Source organism: Macrobrachium nipponense, chromosome 22, assembly GCF_015104395.2.
Source record: "Macrobrachium nipponense isolate FS-2020 chromosome 22, ASM1510439v2, whole genome shotgun sequence".
NCBI classification, from domain to species: Eukaryota; Metazoa; Arthropoda; class Malacostraca; order Decapoda; family Palaemonidae; genus Macrobrachium; species Macrobrachium nipponense.
The window spans coordinates 51,418,241-51,442,133 of NC_087213.1; the positions used below are offsets into that span (position 1 = coordinate 51,418,241).

At 48.4% G+C, this 23,893-nt stretch overlaps 1 protein-coding gene across 1 annotated transcript in view; it reads right to left on the minus strand.

Annotated features, from left to right (window-relative positions):
• The window catches only part of LOC135198634 (uncharacterized), a 102,120-nt gene that overhangs the window by 76,844 nt on the left and 1,383 nt on the right, over positions 1-23,893 (minus strand). The window contains exons 2-5 of the mRNA XM_064226407.1: positions 23,701-23,818; positions 23,099-23,182; positions 20,424-20,604; positions 5,564-5,643 (exon numbers count right to left, since the gene is read on the minus strand). Of these exons, the coding sequence (XP_064082477.1) occupies positions 5,564-5,643; positions 20,424-20,604; positions 23,099-23,182; positions 23,701-23,784 (429 nt within the window). The 5' untranslated portion in view covers positions 23,785-23,818. The remainder of the gene's footprint in view (positions 1-5,563; positions 5,644-20,423; positions 20,605-23,098; positions 23,183-23,700; positions 23,819-23,893) is intronic.

Here is a 23,893-nt window from a genome sequence, read left to right on the forward strand (position 1 = left end):
AAATTTCACTAACCCTCTTTGTCGTATATAGGGTGGTTAGAAGAAGGCCTTCCTGATCACATGCAAAAAGTTAACAGGTAGGAGAGGTTCGAATGCTTTAACATCAAGAACTTCAGACTACGTCTAAGTTCCATATTGAAAGCTTCGATCTGGACATGCACAGTCAGTCCGTCTGTACTAAAGTCAGGTGACCGACCAGTTGACCAGTCAGACGAATCAAGGACAGCAAGGCTGTACCCTGAAGACCATAAGGCACTATTCTTCGCTGAAGGATGAGTGTCTGGACTGCCTGGGCGATTCAATCTAAGCAAACCTTGGGGGTGTATCAACGCAACCCAACGTCGTCAGCGAATCAACTCCTGACTCGAGCTTCTGGTGCCAGGAGAAAGGAGCGAGGAGCAAAAAGGCGATTCAGTCCCGAAGGAAGAATGCCTGACAGTCCAACCTGGTCTCATGTTACACGATCATCGGGGGTGTATAAATGCAACTGACTTCGTCAACAAGAAACTCAGGGCTACTGTATGTCGCCTGATCTCGCACGAGTGTCTGACTCCGAGAAAACAGGTGAGACAAAAAGTAGATGGTGAGCGAGTTTCGAGATTCCACAGAACTCAAAGATCGTGAAGGGCTTTGTTGTTTGACAGACGCAAATCTCTGAGCCCAAAGGCCGTCAACAACATATTTGCATATTCTTTAATAGTTGTGACTGCCAGCTTATCCCATTCTTCAGACGGAAAAGGAAGACGGTAATCTTATTCCTGTCAACCTCTCGATAGTCTGAACGTAGTCAGACTCAGAGCGGAGAGGTTATAGGTACCTTTCGAGTTAGAGTAGACCGACTCTCTCGGAAAAGGTCCTTGGAAAGTGAACTAGGAAGTATGTGACCTCTGTGAATCCAGGATTCTGAAGGCCCACATGGGGCGATCAGCGTCATTGTCGCTCCCTGTGACGTCATAAATCCTCTTATTACATTTCCTAAGCGATTGAAAAAGGGGAAAAAAGAGACTAAACATCCATCCCCGTTCAATATCATAGGATGGCGTTTAATGGTACCGATCCCGGATCGAGAATAAGGGAGCAGAAAAGAAGCCGCCTCTTCGTCCTCAACATATCGAAGAGAAGAATGAAAGGGCGTCCCTAAAGTCTACACAACTCTCAACTTACTTCTAAAGAAAGATTCCACTCGGAAGTGAATAGTTGCTGCCGTCGATCGAGACGATTCGTACGGACTTTTGCAATCCTGTAACGAACCTGTAGAGGATCGTTACATTTTAACGCCTGTTGTTATAATAGGCTCTTTCTCGTAAACTCGAACAAGGACCGAGAGAAGATACTTCTTAAGATATGAGAGAGCTGTGGAATATCAGAGTTGATCTGGACCACTGGTTCCCAAAAACTCGTTTCGAGGACTGGAGGGACTACCGAATCGCTTTTACTTCTTTCAGATTAAGATCCAGGACATCTGAAACCCTATCCAGATGTCCGGCACCTTCTTTCTATCACCTCAGGTTATATAGACGCACTGAGAGATGTTCAGAATCATTGCTAGATCTTGAATAATATTTCAGTTTCCCGGTAGGAAAAAACTGTGGTCTGAATTGCAGTCTATTCGGGGAAACAAACTTCTTCAGGAAGGAAATGGTCCCCAGCAAGCTCATCCATTCCCTCCCGAGTATGCTTACTTCCCTAAATAAGGCTGCGCTTTGCCTAAGCAGGAGGGAAGCAAATACAAAAGTGCAATGTTGCGGTAGACTCGTAGTTCCATACCGTGCGGTAACGAGCACCGAAAGGATTAAGAGATAACTCTGTTGAACATAGTAAGGCAAAACGAATGCAACGTTTATTCATTCACGTAAGAAATCCCATCAATCTTAGGCTAAAGTCCGTGATTGTAGGACAGAGATACAGTTAGTCAGTCAATCCCGCAGGAGAGACGTAACCGTCAGCACAGAGATACGGTTAGTCAGTCAATCCCGCAGGAGAGAGAGACGTAACCTACCGCGCATGACAGCTCACGATCTGTTACTGAATACTGGCTCGGTTGGACTGGAGGACAGACAGCGTGACAGCAGCAGCAAGCAGCTTACGAACGTCGTCTCTTAACTTTATGTCTGGGTTGCCAGCTACCCTATTCTACGAAGAAATAGGTTCGTTATTTTTTGAGCAGAAAGACTCTCAAGCTGGTATATTTAAGCGAAACAGAAAACGCTAAATATATAGATGCGTTTGTGTCGTCAGAACACTACCATACAACGGTAAAAGATAAATCGGAAACTCCTGTTAGGCTGCAGGGAGTAACGATTAAATGTCCTTAAAATAGACAATTGACCTCTCGGTTGCCATCCGAAGAGGTAACTACAGCAAGCGTATATGACTTGAACCAACCAGAAGTAAAATAACGCAAGGCAAAAAATGAAATTATATCACAATAAAGTTTGTTCCTACTTACCTGGCAGACATATATATAGCTGAATTCGGAAATACAGCTACATACATATCTGACAGGCAAGTTTCATGAACAAAACTTAAGAGAGTCGAAGCAGTCAGCTCAAGCTTCTTATGTTATTGGACATAAGCGTTCATTGACGTAGTCTACAAGTCTATTTTTTGTACGAGTCTGCGAATGACGAATGAGAGCTCTTCCGAATCTTGTCAATAAGAGCTTATTCGCTTACGCAATATCAAGTTAATGAGATGTTTGTCATGAGAAACTAACCCATTTACGGGACAAAGAGATATTTTGTCAAAGAGGATACCCGCTTACTTGACCAAAACGAAAGTATATTGTCAATGGGGGAAAGTCACTGAATTGACAAAACGTAATCCAGGGAGTCGAGGCATTTAATTTTTCCGATTCTCCCGTCTCAAACGAGGAAGGGGCAAGAATCCTGTAAGAGACTGGGCTTACGGCAAGTAGGACGACGATGTTCAATTCGGCAGCGTAGTCCCGACTAGAAACTAATAAATCTAGCATCTGAAAAAACCCTTTCAGATGGGCTAAAAAGCTTGGAAAATTATCCTGGGAAGAGGAAGAAACTCTCCAACCAGCTTCCTCTCCCGTATCACAACTAATGCCTGCTAAAGCTTAAAATTATTGGCAGTATGGCAAAGGAAGTCCTGTCTTGCGCTTTCCTGAAGAGCGTCCTTTTGATGAGTGCCTTTGCAAGAATCCTACTGAACGTTGCCGAGAGTCCTGACGTGCAGGACATCGAGCCTTACATAACCCGTAACTGCCTTATCGCAAAGTCGTTGACTGCGGTAGTGGCAACTTAAATTTATTGGCAGAATGGCAAAGGTTGCGGTAGAGCAAACGAGATCTTCCTTAACTCCATCCACCTATGCGAAAAGCAATATTAATTGACAGAGACCTCTTGAATCACGAAACCCGATGTCTTGCTGGGTTTCGAAGAAGAAGTTGTCTGTTCACTTTAAGCTTCCTCCGAAGCACTGCCTACTTCACATTCTTTGCAGGTGAGGTAGAAGGTATCACCGAAGGTAGAGGTAAAAATTCTTTAGGCCCAAATCTGAAACAAGAGCTTGAAGAGTTCAACAGAAACGTTCAGCCAGGCGACACACCTGGCGTTGCGCTGGTGCACGCTCGGCGTCCCACTGGTGCGCGCTCGCGTCCACTGGAGCGCGCTCGGCGTCCACTGGAGCGCGCTCGGCGTCCACTGGCGCGCACGGAGCGCGCTTGGCGTGCACCCGCGCGCGCCTGGAGTCCATCCGAGCGTCCCAGGCGGTCCGCTCTCAAAAGCTTCCTGCTACTATGACTTCTTTTACGTATTTCTCGGTGGAAAGACGGACACGAGTTCAGGCGACGTTCGCCTTCTTACTTCTCACTGAAACGCATAACGAGAGAGAGAGAGGACGTGAAGCGTCCTCTTCTATAAAGCTTCTATTTAGAGGGCGCGAGTCCTTCCGAAAGCTCCAATCCCTGCACGGAGAGGACGCTTCAGAGGACGAAAAGCAAACTTTCAGGATTCGTGCACGCGCACGCACTTTGGCAGTCTGGGGATTTTCATCAGAAACTGCCGAAGGCACGCCAGATCGGTGGGGGTTCCTTGTAACCCTCCTTAGGCTTTCGACATGCTCCCTCCCCGGGTCCTGGGAGTCAAGCAGAGGTCCCGGCCTAGAGGCGAAACGAGGCCGATCTGACGCACCCTCCACTACACAAGGGGTATCACTGCACTTCTGCACTTCACTTTTACTCTCTAAAGCAAGCACTTTCGATTCTAAGTTACGAATCGAAAGAGTATAAGAGAAAGGGCAATTCCTCTACAGACACTGCTTAGGGCCCAAAGGCAATACTGCAGGGTTAGGAGTAACAATTACAGAAGTAGCACTTCACAGCAATGACGAAGAGCGAGCACCTCTCGTAGACATATTCATAGCCCGTAGGCCATACTACAGGGTTAGGCAAAATAAAGTCTACAGGAAGGTTAGCAGGTTCACTACCCTGACTTTTGTTACTGATTAATTGCGTACATACGAATCATACGTCTTCCTTACGGAATTAGACATGTTTACTGATTAATTGCGTACATACGAATCATACGTCTTCCTTACGGAATAGACAAAGTCTCACACTCCTTACATGACAAATCTCAACAAAGAAGGAAGACCCATACCCCTCGTACATACCAAGTGCGGATCTACCGATGCTTTCGGTAGCCACACCCTATCTTTGCAGACAACCCCGTCTGAAACTAGCCTAACTAGATTCAGATATTTTAAGCAAAAATGAATCAAATTCAAATCAATTTAAGATAGCGTATGCCTAGCCACAAATCCAAGTAAATAAATCAAAAGACAATTAGGATACTTAGCGGCAATGAAGTTTCCAAAATCCTAAGACGGAGGTACTGAAAACAGGTGTTTTCAGCACCGGCGACAGAAAAATTATGAATAGAAAATGGGAATGGTTCCTGATACCCGCCTCCCAGCGGCGGGAATGGGTACTAACCACCTGGCCGACCACTGCGTGTGTCGGAAGTTTTTAAAATTCTGTCGGACTTCAGAAAATACAGCTATATATATATCTGACAGGTAAGTTTCATGAACAAAATTACTTTTGATTACTTCATAGTTGGCCAAGTCCACAAGTATAAATATATCTAGACACTTTCTTTTCAAATGAAATGCTTTTCAGAACTAAGAAGGTGGCTACTGTACATCTTGCTTTCTGGGAATGCAATATAAAATTAAAGCCAAAGGCCAAGTGCTGGGAATTGAGGACATTCAGTGCTGAAGGGGAAATCAAGAGTAAAGATGGTATGAAAGGTGTAACAAGATGAAAACCTCACAGTTGCACTATGAAACCATTGTTCTGAGAACGTGAAAGGAAAGGTGGAAGAGAATATGAACAGAGGTACAGTAAAAGGAAAGAAAGGGGTTGCAGCTAGGGGCTGAAAAGACACTGCAAAAAACCTCAAGTAATGCCTGAGATCACTGAAAGCACTACCCACCTATGGGATCTAGCTTTCTGGAAACTAGTTTCAAGACTGTTCAAATACGAGATTATTTTGCACAAATGGATTCCAGGTGCAGAACAATGACAGCTTACCTTAGCTTCTTTTAAATCTGACTGCAACTCATTCCTTTCTCGTTCTAGGACCTCAATTTTTCCACGAAGGGATTCTAATTCTGTATGAATAAAACAAAAAAAAAGTAACGCTTAAGACCACATAAATAAGGAGTGAAAATATGAGCATAGCCTACTACTCAAAAAGATGTTATCTTTTTAGCACACCAGTATCTAAACCAAACTGATCTCTAAAAACATTTGAAAACAGATAAAGCTACCTTTACCAAATTTGCAGCTATAATGGCATTAAGTTACACAGTCCAATTTACATGAATATTGCAATGTACAGTATATTTGGTACTAATATTAGCTACAAACAAATAACAGAATGCAAATCAGCAAAAAGTTAATTAATTCTGGAGATGTCCTGATACTATGCAATCATTTACTCAGCATAAATACTCATGTAAGTAAAGACAAACGTTAAAAAGTTAAAATATGGGTAAACAAAGTATGAAAATGATATTGTTATAATACAATAAAGTTTCATACATACTTACCTGGCAGATATATACATAGCTAAGACTCCGTCGTCCCCGACAGAAATTCAAATTTCACGCCACTCGCTACAGGTAGGTCAGGTGATCTACCGGCCTGCCCTGGGCGGCAGGACTAGGAACCATTCCCGTTTTCTACTCATATATTTTCTCTTCCACCTATCTCCTTGCGGGGAGGCTGGGTGGGCCCTAATCGTATATATCTGCCAGGTAAGTATGTATGAAACTTTATTGTATTATAACAATATCATTTTCATACAATCAACTTACCTGTCAGATATATACATAGCTGATTGGCACCCTTCGGTGGAGGGTAAGAGACAGCTACTTCTGGAATAGACAGGTAAACAACATATGTTGTAGGTATAAATAAAAACCTTGGTTCCTACCTGATAGGTGGTAGACTTCGTGGGTGTTTGCCCCGTAGTCTGCATCACCTCAAGAAACTTTAGCGAGATATGTGATCTATGGCCAAGAATTCTTGTGGGACTGCCGAAGGGGTCTTATCCACTTACTCGGCAGAGCCTGAAAGGACTTTGTCAATGGGTGCTGATCCACTTATATGACAACACACCTTATTAAGGAGCACACAACCAATCCCGACCACCTGATCCTAACCACCATGTTAGTATTAAAAATTGCTTAGAGTTATCCCCAAACTCTTCGCAACAACCGTAACTCAAACCAAATTGCACACGCACACAATAATTTTCCAAAAAAAAATTTATGATACTCATCTAATAAAAGATATCACAAGAGTTCCTTACTGAACGGAAGTGACTGGCCGCCTGTGCGGCATCTGCACTTGTTCAGCAGAAAGTCTAGAACATATCTATTAGACTTAAGTAGTAATAATTAAGGATTGTTGTTAGCTCCTGTACCCAGGATTGTGCCCGCAGACACAAAAGGACCTAAAGAAAAACATTTTTCATAGGTCACACGAACGTCCTTCAAATAGTGAGAAGCAAACACAGAATTACATCTCCAATATGTCACTTCCAAGATATTCTTAAGTGACATATTTCTCTGAAGAGAGAGAGACGTAGCCACTGCTCTCACTTCATGAGCTCTTACTCTCAGGAGTTTGAAAGAATCATCCGTGCAAGCCTTATGAGCGTCCGTAATTACGTTCCTGACAAAAAAGGCTAACGCATTCTTAGACATAGGTCTTGATGGATCCTTCACCGAGCACCAAAGACCTTGTCTAGAACCTCCCAACTGTTTCTTTTTCTGTAAGTAAAACTTTAACGCCCTTACTGGGCAAAGAGACCTCTCCGGTTCCCTGCCGACGAGACCCGATAAGCCTTTTACTTCAAAGTTTCTCGGCCAGGGATTCGAAGGATTTTCATTCTTCGCCAAGAATAATTCCTTGAAGGAACAGATGGCTGAATCTAGATTGAAACCCACTTTGTCACTAAGGGCGTGCAGCTCACTAACTCTTTTCGCCGTCGCCAGTGACAAAAGAAATAAACATTTGTTCCGACACGGCATACAAACCTTCGGTCCTTTTACAATAGGAAGGTACTAGCGGCAGCTGGATAGGTCGTAAGCTTTCGAACAAGGGGTTCGGTAGTTAACTGCTTGTCCGACAGGCGCGCGCGCGCGACTGGGAGGTAAACAAATCACTTTTGCTTTCGGCCTCACAGCGAGTGGACGTGTGTGTTCTACGCTCTCTGCCCGCTTCTCGTCGTTTGCTTTCTTGAGTATTTGGTTGTGTTTGTGTATGAAAGAGTTCATTGTAAGTACAATCATTTCTCTCTTTTCATATTATTTCAACTGAATTTGATAAATGATGGAATCTCCTCGCCTCGCTACCCCACGGAGACTATGCCCGGGTACCGAAGGGCGTAAATGCGGGAAGTTCCGCTCTTTCCCGGAGATAGACCCTCATATTTTGTGTGCTCGGTGTCGGGGGCGCGAGTGCACCCGAGCCGAGCCTTGTGATGTTTGTAATGATTGGTCGGAGGCGCAGTGGACTTTGTATGAGAGCAGGAAGAAGCGAAGGCCTGCAAAGGAGTCGTCGGAAAGCTCTCCCGCGACTCCTTTGGTGACGGACACTTCGTCTTCTTTCCTGCCGCCCGCTCAACTTCCACGTCTCGCGCCTTCCCCTTCGGGGGGGGTGTCTAGGTCCTTCTCCTCTTCTGACTTGTCGAGTGTGGAGGAGGGCTGCTATGATACCCTGACGTCGAGTTGTACTCTGGGTCCTCTATCCGTTCGTCTTTCGCGCGAGCGAGGGTAGAAGATACCCCCTAATCACCGACTTTTGCCTCCTCAGGTGCGGTTGCCGCGAAGGATGACCTCGGACAGGTGTGGGCATCGTTGGGGCTGCAGGGCGTGCCGAGTGTCCAGGGGCTGCTCTACCATCTCGCTGGCTCCGTGGCGGTCACCCATGCAACGGTCACGACCACCACCACGACCCTTACAACACCCGGCTACGCTTCACCTCCTCACCTGGTGTACACCCAGCACGCGGTCTCTGTGACACCCACTACATCGGTGCAGGGGCCAGTCGCCGTAACTCGGGGGAGTGTGATGCCGCCACCTGGGTTTGCCGTGCTGCCGCGACCGGACTTCGTGTGCCCGAAGAGCTCGCCCCTGGACCTCCACCGGTACCTAGGATGTCTGTGCCGCTGGTCCGCCCATCTGGACCGCCTACACAGTCTGCCGTACCTGCCCAGCTGCTGTCCACGGACGTGACGTTGACCACTGCTGCCGTTCCTGTACCTGCTCCTGCTGTCTCTTCTGCCGTTCCTGTGATGCTCGCACCTGCTGATGTTGTTCCTGTTCCTGGCGCCGCTGCTCCCGATGCTGATCTGTTCGGACAGGTGCGTCCGGGCCCTGTTGCTTCGGCAACAGCAGCCCCGGCTCCGTCCTGGATGACAGATCTGACGTCGGTCCTGAGAAGGTTGACGAAGAAGAAGAAGAGGAGGAAGGTGTCGTCGTCGTCTTCATCGTCTTCTTCGTCGTCGTCTGCCGCCTCTTCCCCTTCTTCTTCTAAGGCTCCCCCGCCGAAGAAGAAGAAGGTCGCCTCCCCCCCCCCCTAAGAAGTCTCCTTCGGGAACTTCTAAGGGCCCGTCTCGCTCTGGTGAGACGGGGGGTTTCTTCCGCTGGTCACCCTGCTCCTTCGGGGGCAGGACCCGTCTCTTCTTCCGCAAGGAAGAAGACTACGGGGACCAGAGGAGTGCCGGCTAACACCGGCACTTCCTCACCTGCTGTCAGGTGGTTCGGCCACAGCAGCAGGGTCCGTCTCGGCCGCTCCGTTCGCGAAAGGTACCGAGTGTACGGTCGCCTACCAGCGACCGTACAGCCAGGAACCAGACCTCTGAGTCCGCTCAGCGTCAGGTTCACGGCACGGAGCGGAAGACTGGTGACAGCCGCTCACGCGACTCTCACCAGAACAGCTCTCGCTCTCGCGGCGAGCAGCTGGCTACCCGGGCGGACGTGACGGTCCATGACCGGCCACGGGCTTGAGGCTGGGAAGAGGTCCCCCACCCCCCCCGTTCGCCGGCACCAGCCACGGCTGGTACCAGCGAACTGACGCACCGTGAGGATACGCACCGATCTCACCGTGACAGTGGAGCTCGCCGGTCGCCTGACCGTCACTCTCACAGAGAGCGATCGGGTACGGCGACCAGCACCAGCTCCTCTGACACACGAGACCGGGGCCGCTGTTCTCGGTCCAGCCGTTCTCCACAGCGAGACGGCTCGACTAGGTCTGCAGCTCGATCGCCACCGCGGGTTGGCGATCGCCTGCAGCCTTCCAAGCCCGCTGGTTCTGCCAGCGAGCGAAGGAGGGGGAGCGTCAGGTCTTCCTCTCCCATACCTTCAACCTCCTCGGGTTACACCGGGAGGGGCGAGGTATTGAGGAGTGATCGTGAGGGGTGCGCCCCTCAGGATCCCACCACGTCGTCGTACGTACCAGGCTCGGTTCTCGGACCAGCCAGGTCGTACGCACAGGTGGTTGGAGGAGACCGACGAGGGGTCTGTCGCTGCTCCTCTCCTTGAGGGAGGAGGGTCTCGGGAGGTGCTCCTGTTTGAGGGACTGGACGGTCCGACTCCGCAGGACGCAGTCACTCCTGAGATCCAGAGGAACTTTGCCGAGGTTATTGCGCTGATTCGTCAGCACAACGACCTCGGGGAAGGATCGCCGCTCCCACCATCCGAGCCCACGTCCCGGCTCGAGTCGTTCTGGGGCCCGAAGAGGGAACCCAGACCGACGGTGGGTTTGCCGCGTTCTGAGCTTGCGGACTCAGTGCTGGACCAGGTTGAATCGCTTGTCTCCGGACAAGACGGTTCGCTCAAGTCTGGCAGGTCGAGCAAGTTGCTTCCACCTCCTCTGCTGCGACAGCGGCGTTTTTACGTGCCATCTGAAGACCCGATGCCGCCCAAACAGGTGAACCCGGAGTTAGCCAGGCTGACTCCGGGTGTGTCTCTGCAGCAGCTCTCTCCGTCCGGGAACCGCTGTGGTTCTCGCAGCAGCTCCTGTCCGGGAACCTGTGGTTCTCGCAGCAAGAGGCACTAGGCCTGGAATCTACCGCCATGGCAGCTTTCCAGGCCGTCTCCTGGCTAGACGGCCTTCAGGAGACTTTGCCAGTCTGGGGGAAGAGCCATCTCCTTCCTTGCCCACCAGACGGTGAACCTGTGGGCCAACCTGGTTCTCCGACGAAGGGACGCTGTCCTTACTCGGGTTTCCAGGGCGGCCGGGCGTGAAGCGGCGTTGGGACTTCGCAACGGACCCTTACGGAGTTCCACGTCTCTCTTCCCAGGAGAGATGGTGGACGCTGCGGTGGACAGACGGCGCACTGACGACAGTGACCGGCTAGTTCACCAGGCAGTCTCGAAGGCTTCTGGGCAGCCTCGGACTGCGGCCAAGTCTAAGAGCTCGGCTAGCGCTTCTTCGGTGGCTAAGACGGTAGCTGCGTCGAAGCCCCGGGGAATGACTCTGTCTTCTTCGACTTCTGGCAAGGGGAGCCGTAACCAGCCCTCCTCCCAGCCCTCCTCCTCCCGTGGAGGCTCTGGGAAGAAGTCGAAGAAAGGGGGGAAACGCTAGGGACGGCGTTCCCCCTCACCTGCTGCCGGAAGTGGGGGGGTGCCTGGCCAGCCATTGGGCAACTTGGCAGCGCTACGGCGCCGAGACCTGGATTGTAGATGTCCTTCGGGAGGGATATCTATTACCCTTCGAATCTCGGCCACCCCTCACCTCCAACCCGGTCCAACAGCAGTCGTACGTTCCAGGGTCATCGAAGGACGTAGCACTGAGACAGGAGATCAAGACCATGCTGAGCAAGAGAGCTGTAGAAATCGTCACGGATCAGTCACCGGGCTTTTACAGTCGACTCTTCCTGGTGGAAAAGTCTACGGGAGGCTGGCGCCCGGTGATAGATCTCTCTCCCCTGAACCGGTTTGTTCGCCAGACCCGGTTCACGATGGAGACGGCACGCTCATTGCTCGACTCCATCAGGGAGAACGATTTCATGCTTTCAGTGGACTTGAAGGATGCGTATTTCCAAATACCCATTCATCAGTCCTCCAGAAAGTACCTCCGCTTCATCCTCGACGGGACGGTGTACCAGTTCAGGGCACTTTGCTTCGGTCTCTCAACCGCCCCACAGGTGTTCACGCGAGTGTTCACTCTGGTGGTCTGGCTTGGGCCCATTCGCACGGGATACGTCTGATGAGGTATCTCGACGATTGGTTAGTCCTGGCGAGCTCCCGCTCGCAGTTGCTACAGGACAGGGATCGACTGCTCGAGTTCTGTCGCGATCTGGGGATCGTTGTGAACTTCGAAAAGTCCGATCTCGAGCCCAAGCAGAGGATGAAGTACCTGGGTATGCTGATCGACACGGTAGCAGGGGCTAGGTCTTCCCCGCAGACGTCGCGGATCAGCAGATTCAGGGAGGCAGCCAACCAGTTCCTGTCTCGGCAGGAACAGGTAGCTCAGCGATGGCAAGTCGTGATCGGACACCTGTCGTCACTCGAGAAGTTAGTCCCTCACGGGCGTCTTCACCTGCGGTCTCTTCAGTGGAGACTAAAGGAGAGTTGGTACAGGCGACGGATTTCATTCCCCAAGCTTTCCAGTGTCACTGACACAGGAGGTGAGGCAGGACCTAGCCTGGTGGCTGGACGACAGGAACCTCTTAAGAGGAGTGCCCCTGCGCACTCCCCCCCCGGACATGCAGCTGTTCTCAGACGCATCGACGAGGGATGGGGCGCACACCTGGAGGAGTTGCTGACTTCATGGAGTGTGGGACGAGAACGACAAGCACCTTCACAACAATGTACTGGAACTCAAGGCAGCGTTCCTCGCTCTCCAAGAGTTCCAGGACCGCTTGATGGGACACTCAGTGGTGTTGATGTGCGACAACACCACGGTGGTGGCTTACGTCAACAAACAGGGGGGACTAGTGTCTCTCCCGTTGTACCAGTTGACTCGGCAGGTGCACGAGTGGGCCGAGGCACACTCAATAGAGCTGTCGGCACGCTACATTCCAGGGAAGAGGAATGTAGTAGCAGACACGCTCAGCCGTCGGGATCAGGTGATAGGGACCGAATGGTCTCTACACCAGGACGTGGCGGAAAGGCTCTTCGACCTGTGGGGGCGACCAGTCGTGGATCTGTTCGCCACCCGGCACAACAGGAAGCTCCAGGTGGTTTCTTCTCGGCCGTGCCGGACCCATGGCAAGCTGCAGAGGACGCTCTTCAACACCCGTGGGACAACCTCTTCGCCTATGCCTTCCCCCTGTTCAGCCTGATTCGCAAGGTGGATCAGTCGAGCACTGGTCACCCCGAATCTCAGGATGATCCTGGTGGCTCCCAAATGGCCACAGGCCATTTGGTATCCGGACCTGCTGGCCTCTTCTCCGCAGGAGGAAGAACCGAGAGAGATTCCCCCTTGGCACAACCTTCTCGCCCAGCCACACGTCGAGCGGTACCACCGAGCAGTCCAGTCTCTACGTCTTCACGGCTGGCTGTTATCCACCATCTCTTGCGAACGAGAGGCTTTTCTCGTAGCGCAGCAACAGAGATGGCTGGAAACGTCCGTCAGTCCTCTGCAGCTGTGTACCAGGGGAAGTGGGCCGTCTTCTGTGGTTGGTGTCGTAGACGGGGTCTATCTCCTCTCAGAGCCACTCTTCAGCAGGTAGCGGATTTCCTCGTTTTTCTTCGACCGAGAGGAAGCTCCTCTCAGTCCCCACAGTCAAAGGATACAGAGCCGCCTTGGCGCTCGTCCTGAAACTGAGGGGATTGGACATCTCGAACTCGTTCGAGATCTCCTTGCTTATGAGGAGCTTCGAAAGGTCTTGCCCACCCAGGGAACTCAGGCCCCCTGCGTGGGATGTGACTCTCGTCCTTAGGAGTCTGACTCGAACGCCGTTCGAGCCACTCCGAGAGTCGTCAGACAGGGATCTGACCCTCAAGACCCTCTTCTTGCTGGCCCTGGCATCGGCGAAGAGAGTAGGGGAACTTCATGGTCTTTCCTATGATGTACGACACTCCAGGGGATGGGGATCTGTGACGCTCGATTTCGTCCCGAACTTCGTTGCGAAGACTCAGAAACCGTCGATCCCTGACGACAGGTTCGAGTCATTCACGATTCCCTCCCTAATGGACTTCACCGAAATGATGCGGATGAGATGCTGCTTTGTCCTGTGAGGGCGCTACGGCGCTATCTGAAGAGAACTCGACACCTCAGGCCTGAGTGTCGACGCTCTTCGTTAGCACCGGGGTCACCAAGAAAGAAGTATCCAAGAACACTCTTTCATTCTGGCTGCGTGAGGTCATCAGGAGGGCGTATGAGGCTGATGGTAGTGACGACATCCGTACGTCCCGTCCGAGAGCTCACGAAGTCAGAAGTATTGGCCCCTCGTTGGCGTTTCGTAAGAACTTCTCCGTGGCGCAGGTCCTGAAGGCAGGGGTCTGGTCTAACCAGACTACCTTTACGTCCTTCTACCTTCGGGATATTGCCCACAGGTCCTTGGATACCTTTTCCTTGGGACCCGTGTGGCTGCTCAACAAGTTGTGTAGCTAACCCAGACCCTCGCAGGCTGAAACAGCATCGAGTCCTGGTGTGACTGTGTGGATGGATGTGTGAGTGAGTGAGTGACTGGCTCTCTCTTCCCATCTTTTCCTCCTCCTCTACCTGTGGGCAGAGGGCCACGGTCGTCACTACGCTGGATGAGGACGAGATGCAGGTGAGCTATATGACAGAGCCCCATCCTATCCCTTTCACTAGGGATAGGAGCAGAATATCCACCACTTCCTTCTACAAGGGGGGGAAGTGGATGCCTACAAGAGTCAAACCCATGACTTTATATTTGCTCCTGTACAGGAACAAGTTCTTACATTGCTGGTACGAAGAGATACGCATGCCTCTCTCTTAGTACTCGGTCCAGAGGTCTGACCATTGATCCTGCGGTGCACACCCCGATCAATCGGACAGAGGGCTTGGAGCCCTACCCTCGCTCTTACGACCAGGGAGGCTTCCAAGGTTGGGCGAACACCAGTCTGTTCACAAAAGACTCAGATTCCTCCCACCAAGAAGTGAGTCTTCCTATTGTAAAAGGACCGAAGGTTTGTATGCCGTGTCGGAACAAATGACAATTTGTCCAAAATTGCATTTTTCCTAACTATACAAACCTGAGGTCCTTTTACACATAGCCCCACCTCATGCCACCCCTCACTCTGCAGTTTTTGCTTGGGCCAAAAGCAAAAGTGATTTGTTTACCTCCCAGTCGCGCGCGCGCGCCTGTCGGACAAGCAGTTAACTACCGAACCCCTTGTTCGAAAGCTTACGACCTATCCAGCTGCCGCTAGTACCTTCCTATTGTAAAAGGACCTCAGGTTTGTATAGTTAGGAAAAATGCAATTTTGGACAAATTGTCATTTTCTCGTTATGTCACGAAACGAGGCCAAATGCAGGGGGTTCAAATCTCGCTGATGACAAGAACTTAAGCACCACGTCTAGATTCCAGTTAGGGGGAGAAGTAATCTTAGACTTCTTGGTCTCAAAAGATCTAATCAGATCATGTAGATCTTTATCGTTTCCCAAAAAAATCTTAGGCCTCTATTCCAAAAAGACGGCCGATAGCATACTCCTATAGCCCTTTATCGTGGCTACGGAGAGACGCGATTCTTCTCTCAAAAATAACAGAAAATCAGCGATTTCTGTTACAGAGGCACTGGAGGAGGACAACTTCGACTTACACCACCTTCTAAAAACTTCCCACTTCGATTGGTAAACACGGATAGTGGAAGTTCTCCGGGCTCTAGCGATCGAGCTTGCTGCTTTGCTAGAAAAGCCTCTCGCTCTGACAAGTCTTTCGATAGTCGAAAGGCAGTCAGAGCGAGAGCGGGGAGGTTTTGATGAAACCTCTCGAAGTGTGGTTGTCTGAGAAGATCCTTCCTTTGTGGAAGGGATCTGGGGAAGTCTACCATCCACTCCAGCACCTCTGGGAACCACTCTTGAGCTGGCCAAAAGGGGGCTATCAGGGTCATTTTTGTCCCCTTTGAAGTCACAAACTTCCTGAGCACTTGCCCCAGAATCTTGAATGGGGGAAATGCGTAAACGTCTACATGAGACCAATCTAGCAGGAAGGCGTCTACTGTTAGAGCTCTGGGGTCTTCTACTACTGAACAGAAGACTTCCAGTCTTTTCGAGAGGAACGTGGCAAATAGGTCGACATGAGGAGTCCCCCAAAGAGACCAGAGATTCCGGCAAACGTCTGAGTAGAGGGTCCATTCGGTATGAAGGACCTGGTTCCTCCTGCTCAGCCTGTCTGCTCTCACGTTCCTTACTCCCTGAACAAACCTCGTCAACAGAGAGATGTTCCTTTGCGATGTCCACACAGCGGTCCTCTTGCGAGCTCGTAAAGGGCATACGAGTGAGTACCTCCTTGCTTCCGAATGTATGCAAGGGCGGTTGTATTGTCCGTATTCACCTGTACTATTTGTTCCTCACTAAAGGTTCGAAGCTCTTTAGGGCTAGGTGTACGGCAAACAGCTCTTTGCAGTTTATGTGCCAGGACACTTGAAGAGCATTCCAAGTGCCTGACACCTCTCTCTTTCCCAAGGTTGCTCCCCAACCTTTTTCCGACGCGTCGGAAAACAATACAAGGTTTGGGTTCTGTGTTTCTAGGGAAGTACCCTTGTTTTCCTTCAGTGAGTAACCACCATTCTAAATGGCGTTTCATCAGAACTGGAATGGGAAAACTGTCCGAGAGAAGCCCTGTCTTCATGTTCCACGATCTTCTGAGGAAGAACTGAAGCGGACGGAGATGAAGTCTTCCTAGAGGAAAGAACTGTTCGAGCGAGGAAAGAGTCCCTAATAGGCTCAACCATTCCCTCGCCGAAGTAAGTTCCTTCCTTAGGAAGAGAGAGACTTTTTCTAAACCTCTCGTTAGTCTCTCTTGAGAAGGAAATACTCGAAAACCCCGAGAATCCATCCGAATCCCCAGATAGACCAAGTTCTGGCTGGGGATCAGTTGGGACTTCTCGAGGTTCACGAGTAATCCTAAGGTCTTTATCAGGTTTAGTGTCACAGTCAGGTCCTCCAAACACTGTTTCTCTGACTTTGCTCTGATGAGCCAGTCGTCTAGGTACAGAGATATACTGATTCCTTTCAGGTGAAGCCATCTCGCCACATTTTTCATAAGGCCCTCAGTGAAAAACCTGAGGCGCCGTAGACAGGCCGAAACACAAGGCTCTGAATTGGAAGATCCTTCCCCCCGTCATGAAATGGAGGTACTTCTTCGACGAAGGATGGATCGGGACGTGAAAATAGGCATCCTGGAGATCCAGAGACACCATCTAATCCCCTTGGCGAAGAGCCGCAAGGACTGATGCAGAGGTCTCCATGGAGAACTTCTGTTTCTGAACAAACTTGTTCAGAGCGCTGACATCCAGAACTGGTCTCCAGCCCCCCGAGGCTTTCGCAACCAAGAAAAGACGATTGTAAAACCCTGGGGAGCTTTGATCCAGCACTAGCTCTATAGCTCTCTTGTCCCACATCTGATCCACCATTTGTTGAAGAGTATCTTTCAACACCGGGTCCTTGTAATTGGCGGACAATTCCCGCGGAGTTGACGTCAGGGGAGGATTGTCCAGGAAAGGAATGAGGTATCCCTTCTGTAGAACAGACATAGACCAAGCGTCTGTATCTATGAGAGTCCAGGCTTCCGCAAATCCCCGGAGCCTGGCACCTACTGGTGTTTGGAGGAGCGCCACTTCACTTTCCCTTTTAAAGGGACGGAAAGAGGCTCTACCTCTCTTCTCGGTCGTTTTTCTTTTAGCGGTAACTCTAGCGGGAGGGCCTCCTCGAAAGGGCCGAACAGGCGTAGACACACCTTTCTTGTCTCCCACCATCACTGGTCTCTTCTTCCTGGAAGATTGCAGGAGAAGATCCTGTGTTGCTTTCTCCGTCAGAGAACGGGAAATGTCCCTCACCAACTGCGAAGGGAACAAAGTCAGACCTGGGAGCAAATAACAAGGCTGCCCTTTGCGAATGGGATACTGCTTTCGTCAAGAAAGTGCTAAAAACAGATCTCTTCTTCAAGAGACCTGCTCCAAATAAGGAAGAAACTTCTCCTGAGCCATCCTGTACCGCCTTGTCAATACAGGACAAAATTGCAAGGAGTACGTCCGGATCTAGTCCTTCAGAGGCATGAGCCTTCTTGGACATCACCCCAAGGGACCAATCTAGGAAGTTGAAGACTTCTAAAATGTGAAAAAGTCCCTTGAGGAGATGATCCAACTCTGAAAGACCCCAAGTAATCTTCGCAGTATGAAGGCTATGTCTCCTGGATGCATCTACCAGACTGGAAAAGTCAGCTTCAGCCGAAGCTGGGAGAGTGAGTCCCATATTCTCCCCAGTCTGGTACCAAATACCTCTCTTGCCCGTAAGTCTAGCGGGAGGCATGCAAAACACCGTCCTGACTAGCTCCTTCTTGGTTAGCATCCAGCTATCCAGCGACTGAAGAGCTCTCTTCATAGAAATCGTCGGTCTCATCTTCAAGAAAGCCGACGACTTCGGCGTCTCAGAGCATGAAAAAAGTGAACGAGGCGAAGGAGGAGCGGCAGGGATCAATGCATCTCCGTATTCCTGGAGGAGGAGAGCTGTCAAAACTTTGTAGTTAGACAGCCCTTCTCTGCCATGAGTCTCGTCCTCTGAGTCCTCTTCCAATATCGGATCAGAAGGAGAAGTCACTTCCCGTTCCGGGTCTTCCTGCCCAAAAACTCTCTCTACGGGAGACAAACTCCTAATAGGAGAGGGGCTAAGAGAGTGTATAGCGCTCCTCTGCTTGGCTGGCTCCTCGCGCTTGGCTGGCGCCTCACACCTGGCTGGCGCCTCGCGCCTGGCTGACTCCTCGCGCTTGGCTGGCGCCTCGCGCCTGACTGATGCCTCGCGCCTCTCTAAACTCTCGCGCCTGACTGACGCCTCGCGCCTTTCTGGTGCCAAATCCTTGTATGGATGATGCTTGTCTGGCGCCTCGCGCCTGGCTGAATCCTCGCGCCTGGCTGTTTCCTCGCGCTCGGCTGAAGCTGCTGGTCTGGCAGACGTATCCCGTCTGGAAATATCCTTGCGCCTGTAAAGCGTTTCTCGCTTGTCTGGCGCTTTAATCCTATAAGACGCTTCTCGTCTGTAGGAAACCTCGCGCTTGACTGGCGGCTCGCGCTTGTCTGGCGATTCAAAATCGTCCAAAGAGTCTCTATCCGAGTATATCTCAAACGCCTCACTCCTGGCGGGAGAAGGAAGACGAGTCTTCTTGACAGGAAGTCTCACGTCTTTCTTACGAGGGGGATCCTTCGAAAGGACTCCTACCAAGGCGGATAACTGTTCTTGCACAGCCAAAATGATCCTCTTGGAAGCCTCTCCGGCGTCTTCTTGAACGGGAGAGGGAGACCTCGAAGGAGTTTTGTCCAAACCATGGGACGTCAAAACCCTCTTAGCCTTCTTGATGGAAGGAGGCGCTTCTTCCGAAAAGCGTTCGGGGCTAGAATCCAACACAGGATCTTTCCAGTGCCTTTTCAGGGGCCTGGACAAGTCCGAATCCTTCCACCCTCGTTTAGGAGAGGGAGAAGCGGACGAAGAGAAGCACTCTCTGAGGACGCTTTTCCTATAGCGGTCCTGAGCAGTCTGTCTATATACAGAGCCTGCTGAAGGGACGCCTGACCGGGGGGAATTCTCCACAACCTCCGTACGGCTTTCGACTTTCCTTCTCCTCTGGGCTTGGGAGCTTGGAAGAGGTCTAGGCCTGGGAGCGTCGCAGAGACGGTCAGACGCCCCCTCCACAACACTGGGGACACTCACTTCACTATAATCACTTTCACAGTCCTTACCTTTCATGGCAGCCATTTTGGATTTCATCCTGTGAAGAGTAGCTTTCAGTTCAGCCGAGGCCGAATCTGAATGTAAAGCCAGTGAGGGCCCTGATACAGAATTAGAATCAAATGCATAGTTTAAGAGAAGAGTTAGAATCATCCAAAGGCTCAATAGGCCTTGTACTACTACCGCAATCTTAGATGCAGCCCTTCTGACTCTATCCCTTTCTAACTTCTTCAAGTAAGAAGTTAGAGTCCTTCCATTCCTCAACATTCAACCTCTCCCACTCATGACAGGTTGTTAGAATAGAACAATCAAAACCTCTACATTTGCGACATACAGTGTGAGGATCAACCGAAGCTTTCGGTATCCTCACCTTGCAGCCTACATTCATACACACTCTCACACAACCACTTGAATCAGACATTCTTGAAGAAAAATCAACAGCAAGTCCAAATCCAGTCCACAGTAGCGAATGTCAAAACAACGATCCAGGTACGTCACCAAAAGTCCACAAAAAGATGATCAATTGTCTAGAAAAGCGAATTCCAGTCAGGAGGTGGCAGCAACGATGTTGATACCACCGGCGACAGAAAATATATGAGTAGAAAACGGGAATGGTTCCTAGTCCTGCCGCCCAGGGCAGGCCGGTAGATCACCTGACCTACCTGTAGCGAGTGGCGCGAAATTTGAATTTCTGTCGGGGACGACGGAGTCTTAGCTATGTATATATCTGACAGGTAAGTTGATTGTATGAAAACAGATGATAGGTAATAATGCCATAGTTTAGCAATGGAATAAAATACAATATCACACGACAATCTGTTTTGCACAGACAGTGCTCCATTTTCAATGTACGGGATTATGAAAATACTTTTAACAAATAAAATCCATTTAACAAAAAGTAATGCACTCCAACTTTCACCTTGAAGTAACAATAATAAGAGAACTAAAACACGCTTATAGCACCACTACCCCAAACATTACTGATGCCTTGAACTCTGTGGAAAGAATCAGTTCAATTCACCTGCTTGTAAGGAAGTCTGATCTTGGGAGACTGCAGGTCTCGGGGGTGGCATCATCGTTATGCTGGAGGTGGCGTGGTCATGCTGTCCTTTTTGTAACTGGAGCTGAAGTTGTTCACAGCTGTGAGACAGCTGTTCAATCTCCTTCTGAAGGACTTGCCTTTCCTTAATGCCATCTTCTGACTGAAGATATGAAGAAAAACATTCTTTACAAACAGGACTATTTTTTTTTTAAATATAGTTCACAGAAACAGGACTATTTTGCTTTGTATTATAAAGATGGCATACAAAAACAGGACTATTTTTCTTTATTTTATAAAGATGGTTTAAAGAATTAATGCACTGTCAACTACCAAGTAAAACTGAAGACTACTGCCAAGGCCTGGTTCCAGCCAGTCACCAATTGGGACCTGGGGCAACCCGAACAAGATGTAAGGTCTGTAAGGTTAGGTTTATTTCTTTGTTTATGTCCAATGACATTTAACATCTTTTGTTCAAGTTTTTCTATTCATCTCCAAAGGGCTGGCTCTAAACACTGCACTCATTTTGTATGTAAACTGGTAGCTACCAGGCCAGGCCCAGTAGCACTCTTCAGTTTCGTTAATTACCCACCAATCGGTTACAGTACTGTCATGGGAAACCACACCGACCACATACATAACCCAGTTATCTGATGCAAAACACAAGAAAGATAACTACTTGAAAAAGAAATGAGGACCTTGAATTACTGTCATACAAGACAAAATAATTGTTTGTGGAAAAACTCCACAGGTGCAAAGCACTGGTGAATGCTCACCTTGTCTCCAGCCAAATGAGATTGAACAAAAAATCAAATGACAAACCAAAAACAGAAATTAACAGGATACAAGTAAACTGAACAAGAAATGGAACATGAAATTTAGACCAAACACCCAGCTCTGGGAGTTATAATGTAATTCAGCAATGAAAGGGAAATTGAGAGTAAAAAGGAGGAAAACCTCGAGTTGTACAATGAAACAATGGTACCATAAGAGGGTGGAAAGTAAGATGGAAGAAAGTAAGTAAAGAAATTGGTATAGTGAAAGGGGTTGCAGCTAAAGGCCGAAAGGGTGGTGCAAAGAACCTTGTTTAAGGCCTACAGTACACTGCATGAGGTGCTGACACCACTATTTACCTCCTTACCAGGTAAACTAAATAAGGAACCCAAGAAATGTCAAAAACTAAAATACCAGCAGTTAGAAAACACTTCAGTAACAAGATATATATATTGCTTTATAAAAACAATCAGTCAAACAAACCATACAAAAGTTTTTTGATACACTCACGAACTCTAAAATCTAAAGGCGGCCATACACGTATGCGACTGGCATGGGGTTTGTCCTGCCGGGATTAGCGCGCGCTCCAGTCTTCTTGGGTATTGCCCATACACGCAGTGGACTTGCTCTACGCATATTTTGAGAGGGCAGAGTTAATATGCGGTGGCCGTGTTCCTTTCAGTCCTGTAGTGTCCTGATATAGTGAGTTTTTAAATCATGGCACCAAGTAAAAGGAAGAACAGTGCAATAATAATAGCACTCCTGCAAGATGAATACGAGCATGAAATAAGCAAGAAAATTGTAAAGTATGGGTGAAACCATGGCTAATAAAGAGAGGTTTTACCATATGACTTAAATGAAAGAATTAAAGGAAAATAGCCTGGAAGATTATAGAAATTATTCAAGAATGACTGATGATGACTGGGGTGTTCCTAATTTTTATTGCTGCTCCAGGTACAGTAATCGGGTAACGGAATCCATTCATATAGTTTAGGTGGACCTCTGAATATACAATATACTTTCAGCTTTTTCAATTTATTTAACCTACCCAAAGGTTTACTTGCATTTCAGAATGTTTCTCTCTCCCTCAAGGTGATATGGAATGTATCATTCTTAAATGTACTTTACTTCGTATAACAGGAATCTATGTTGACTCTGGAGATGAAGGAATTTCAATATCGATAAAAGGTGTGAAATGGACCACTACGGACATATTTCCTCTCAAATGTTTTACTAGTGAAATTCACACTTTTAAGAATGTTAATGTTTTTATCACCAAGTTTATCCTTTAAAATGTTTTACAAATTAATTGTAAAACTAATTTATATTAGTCAAAAGATACCATGAAAGGCTGGCAATTTTGGCTTTCACAAAAGCTGTTTGGATCTTTATCTATTTTTTTTATATGATTCCAGTAATTGCTCATAAGCTGCATGTCTTTTTACTTAATTGGAATGATCCAGACTTCATATTTTCCACAAGCACAGAAGTGCTCTGTACAGGTCCAAAAAATAACAAATGAAATCGTGAGATAAATACTAGACTGACTGCAACATCCTATCACAACAGCAGTACTGCCCCGACTCCGACGAGGAAAAAGGGCGATCAAGTTGGAGTACTCACTCATACAGGTATTGTACATGTTGAAACTTTGCCTCAGTCCTTCCCAACACCCGCAGCGCGAGTCGTGACGCGCCAGTCAGTTTAACATGTTGAAAGGACGACGGGACAGGACTGGCATCAATAGCCCCCATACACAATAAAGACAGACCGGTTCGTGCCAGTTGTGTACATGTATGGCCGCCTTACTAAGACATTCTCAAAATGACACAAAATATTCCTTATATTTTTCAGAAACATGAATTTCTAGGATTACTACATACCTTTCTTTTCTGCTTTTCTAATGCCTGCTGGAGGGTATCCAATTGATTCTGTTTCTGCAATTTTTCCTTCTGAAGTTTCTCCACCTGAAATAATCATGTAAAAATCAGTGGGGTTAACCTAACCATAACTATTCATTTATATTCAAAAGATAATTCCAAGGAAGACACTATACACAAGGTTGTATATGATGCAGTACAGGTGAGGTAACTTGAAAATTATAACAAATAATGTGTGAAACTGATCATCTTTTGTTTGTGCTTTTATGCAGGAAAGCCCAAAAGAGGGACACCATGTTTAGTACCAGAACTTTGGGGATTCAACAAGAAAAACATATACACAAGACAGTAAACTTCTTAGATTGTTTCATTAAATTTACTTCATCTGTACTGTATAGATATTGCAGAGCCCTTCCTTAGACATCCCCTTTGAAATTTTTTATTTCTTAATATTTTTTTGAAAGACTTTCAATGAATTTCTTTACAAATCCAAATAAAAATTACAGCTTATTCCTTTCTTATTACGCCTTTCCTTCAAAGAGTTTACGCATAACTGAACAGAAAGCTGAATAAATGTATTATAAAAGAGAGAAATGTCAAGCAACCTTGTCCTCCAGCTCCTCCACTTTACTCAGGGCAGACGATGACAGATTCTGCTTCCATTCTGATGATGAGCTGAACCAGCTCATTGTGAATACCTGTCCCCTTTATCAATTTTTACACCTGTTACAAAAAAAAGAAGAAGATAACAATTAGCATTCAAGTTTCAAACTGATAATATCAACAGCAATTGAAAGC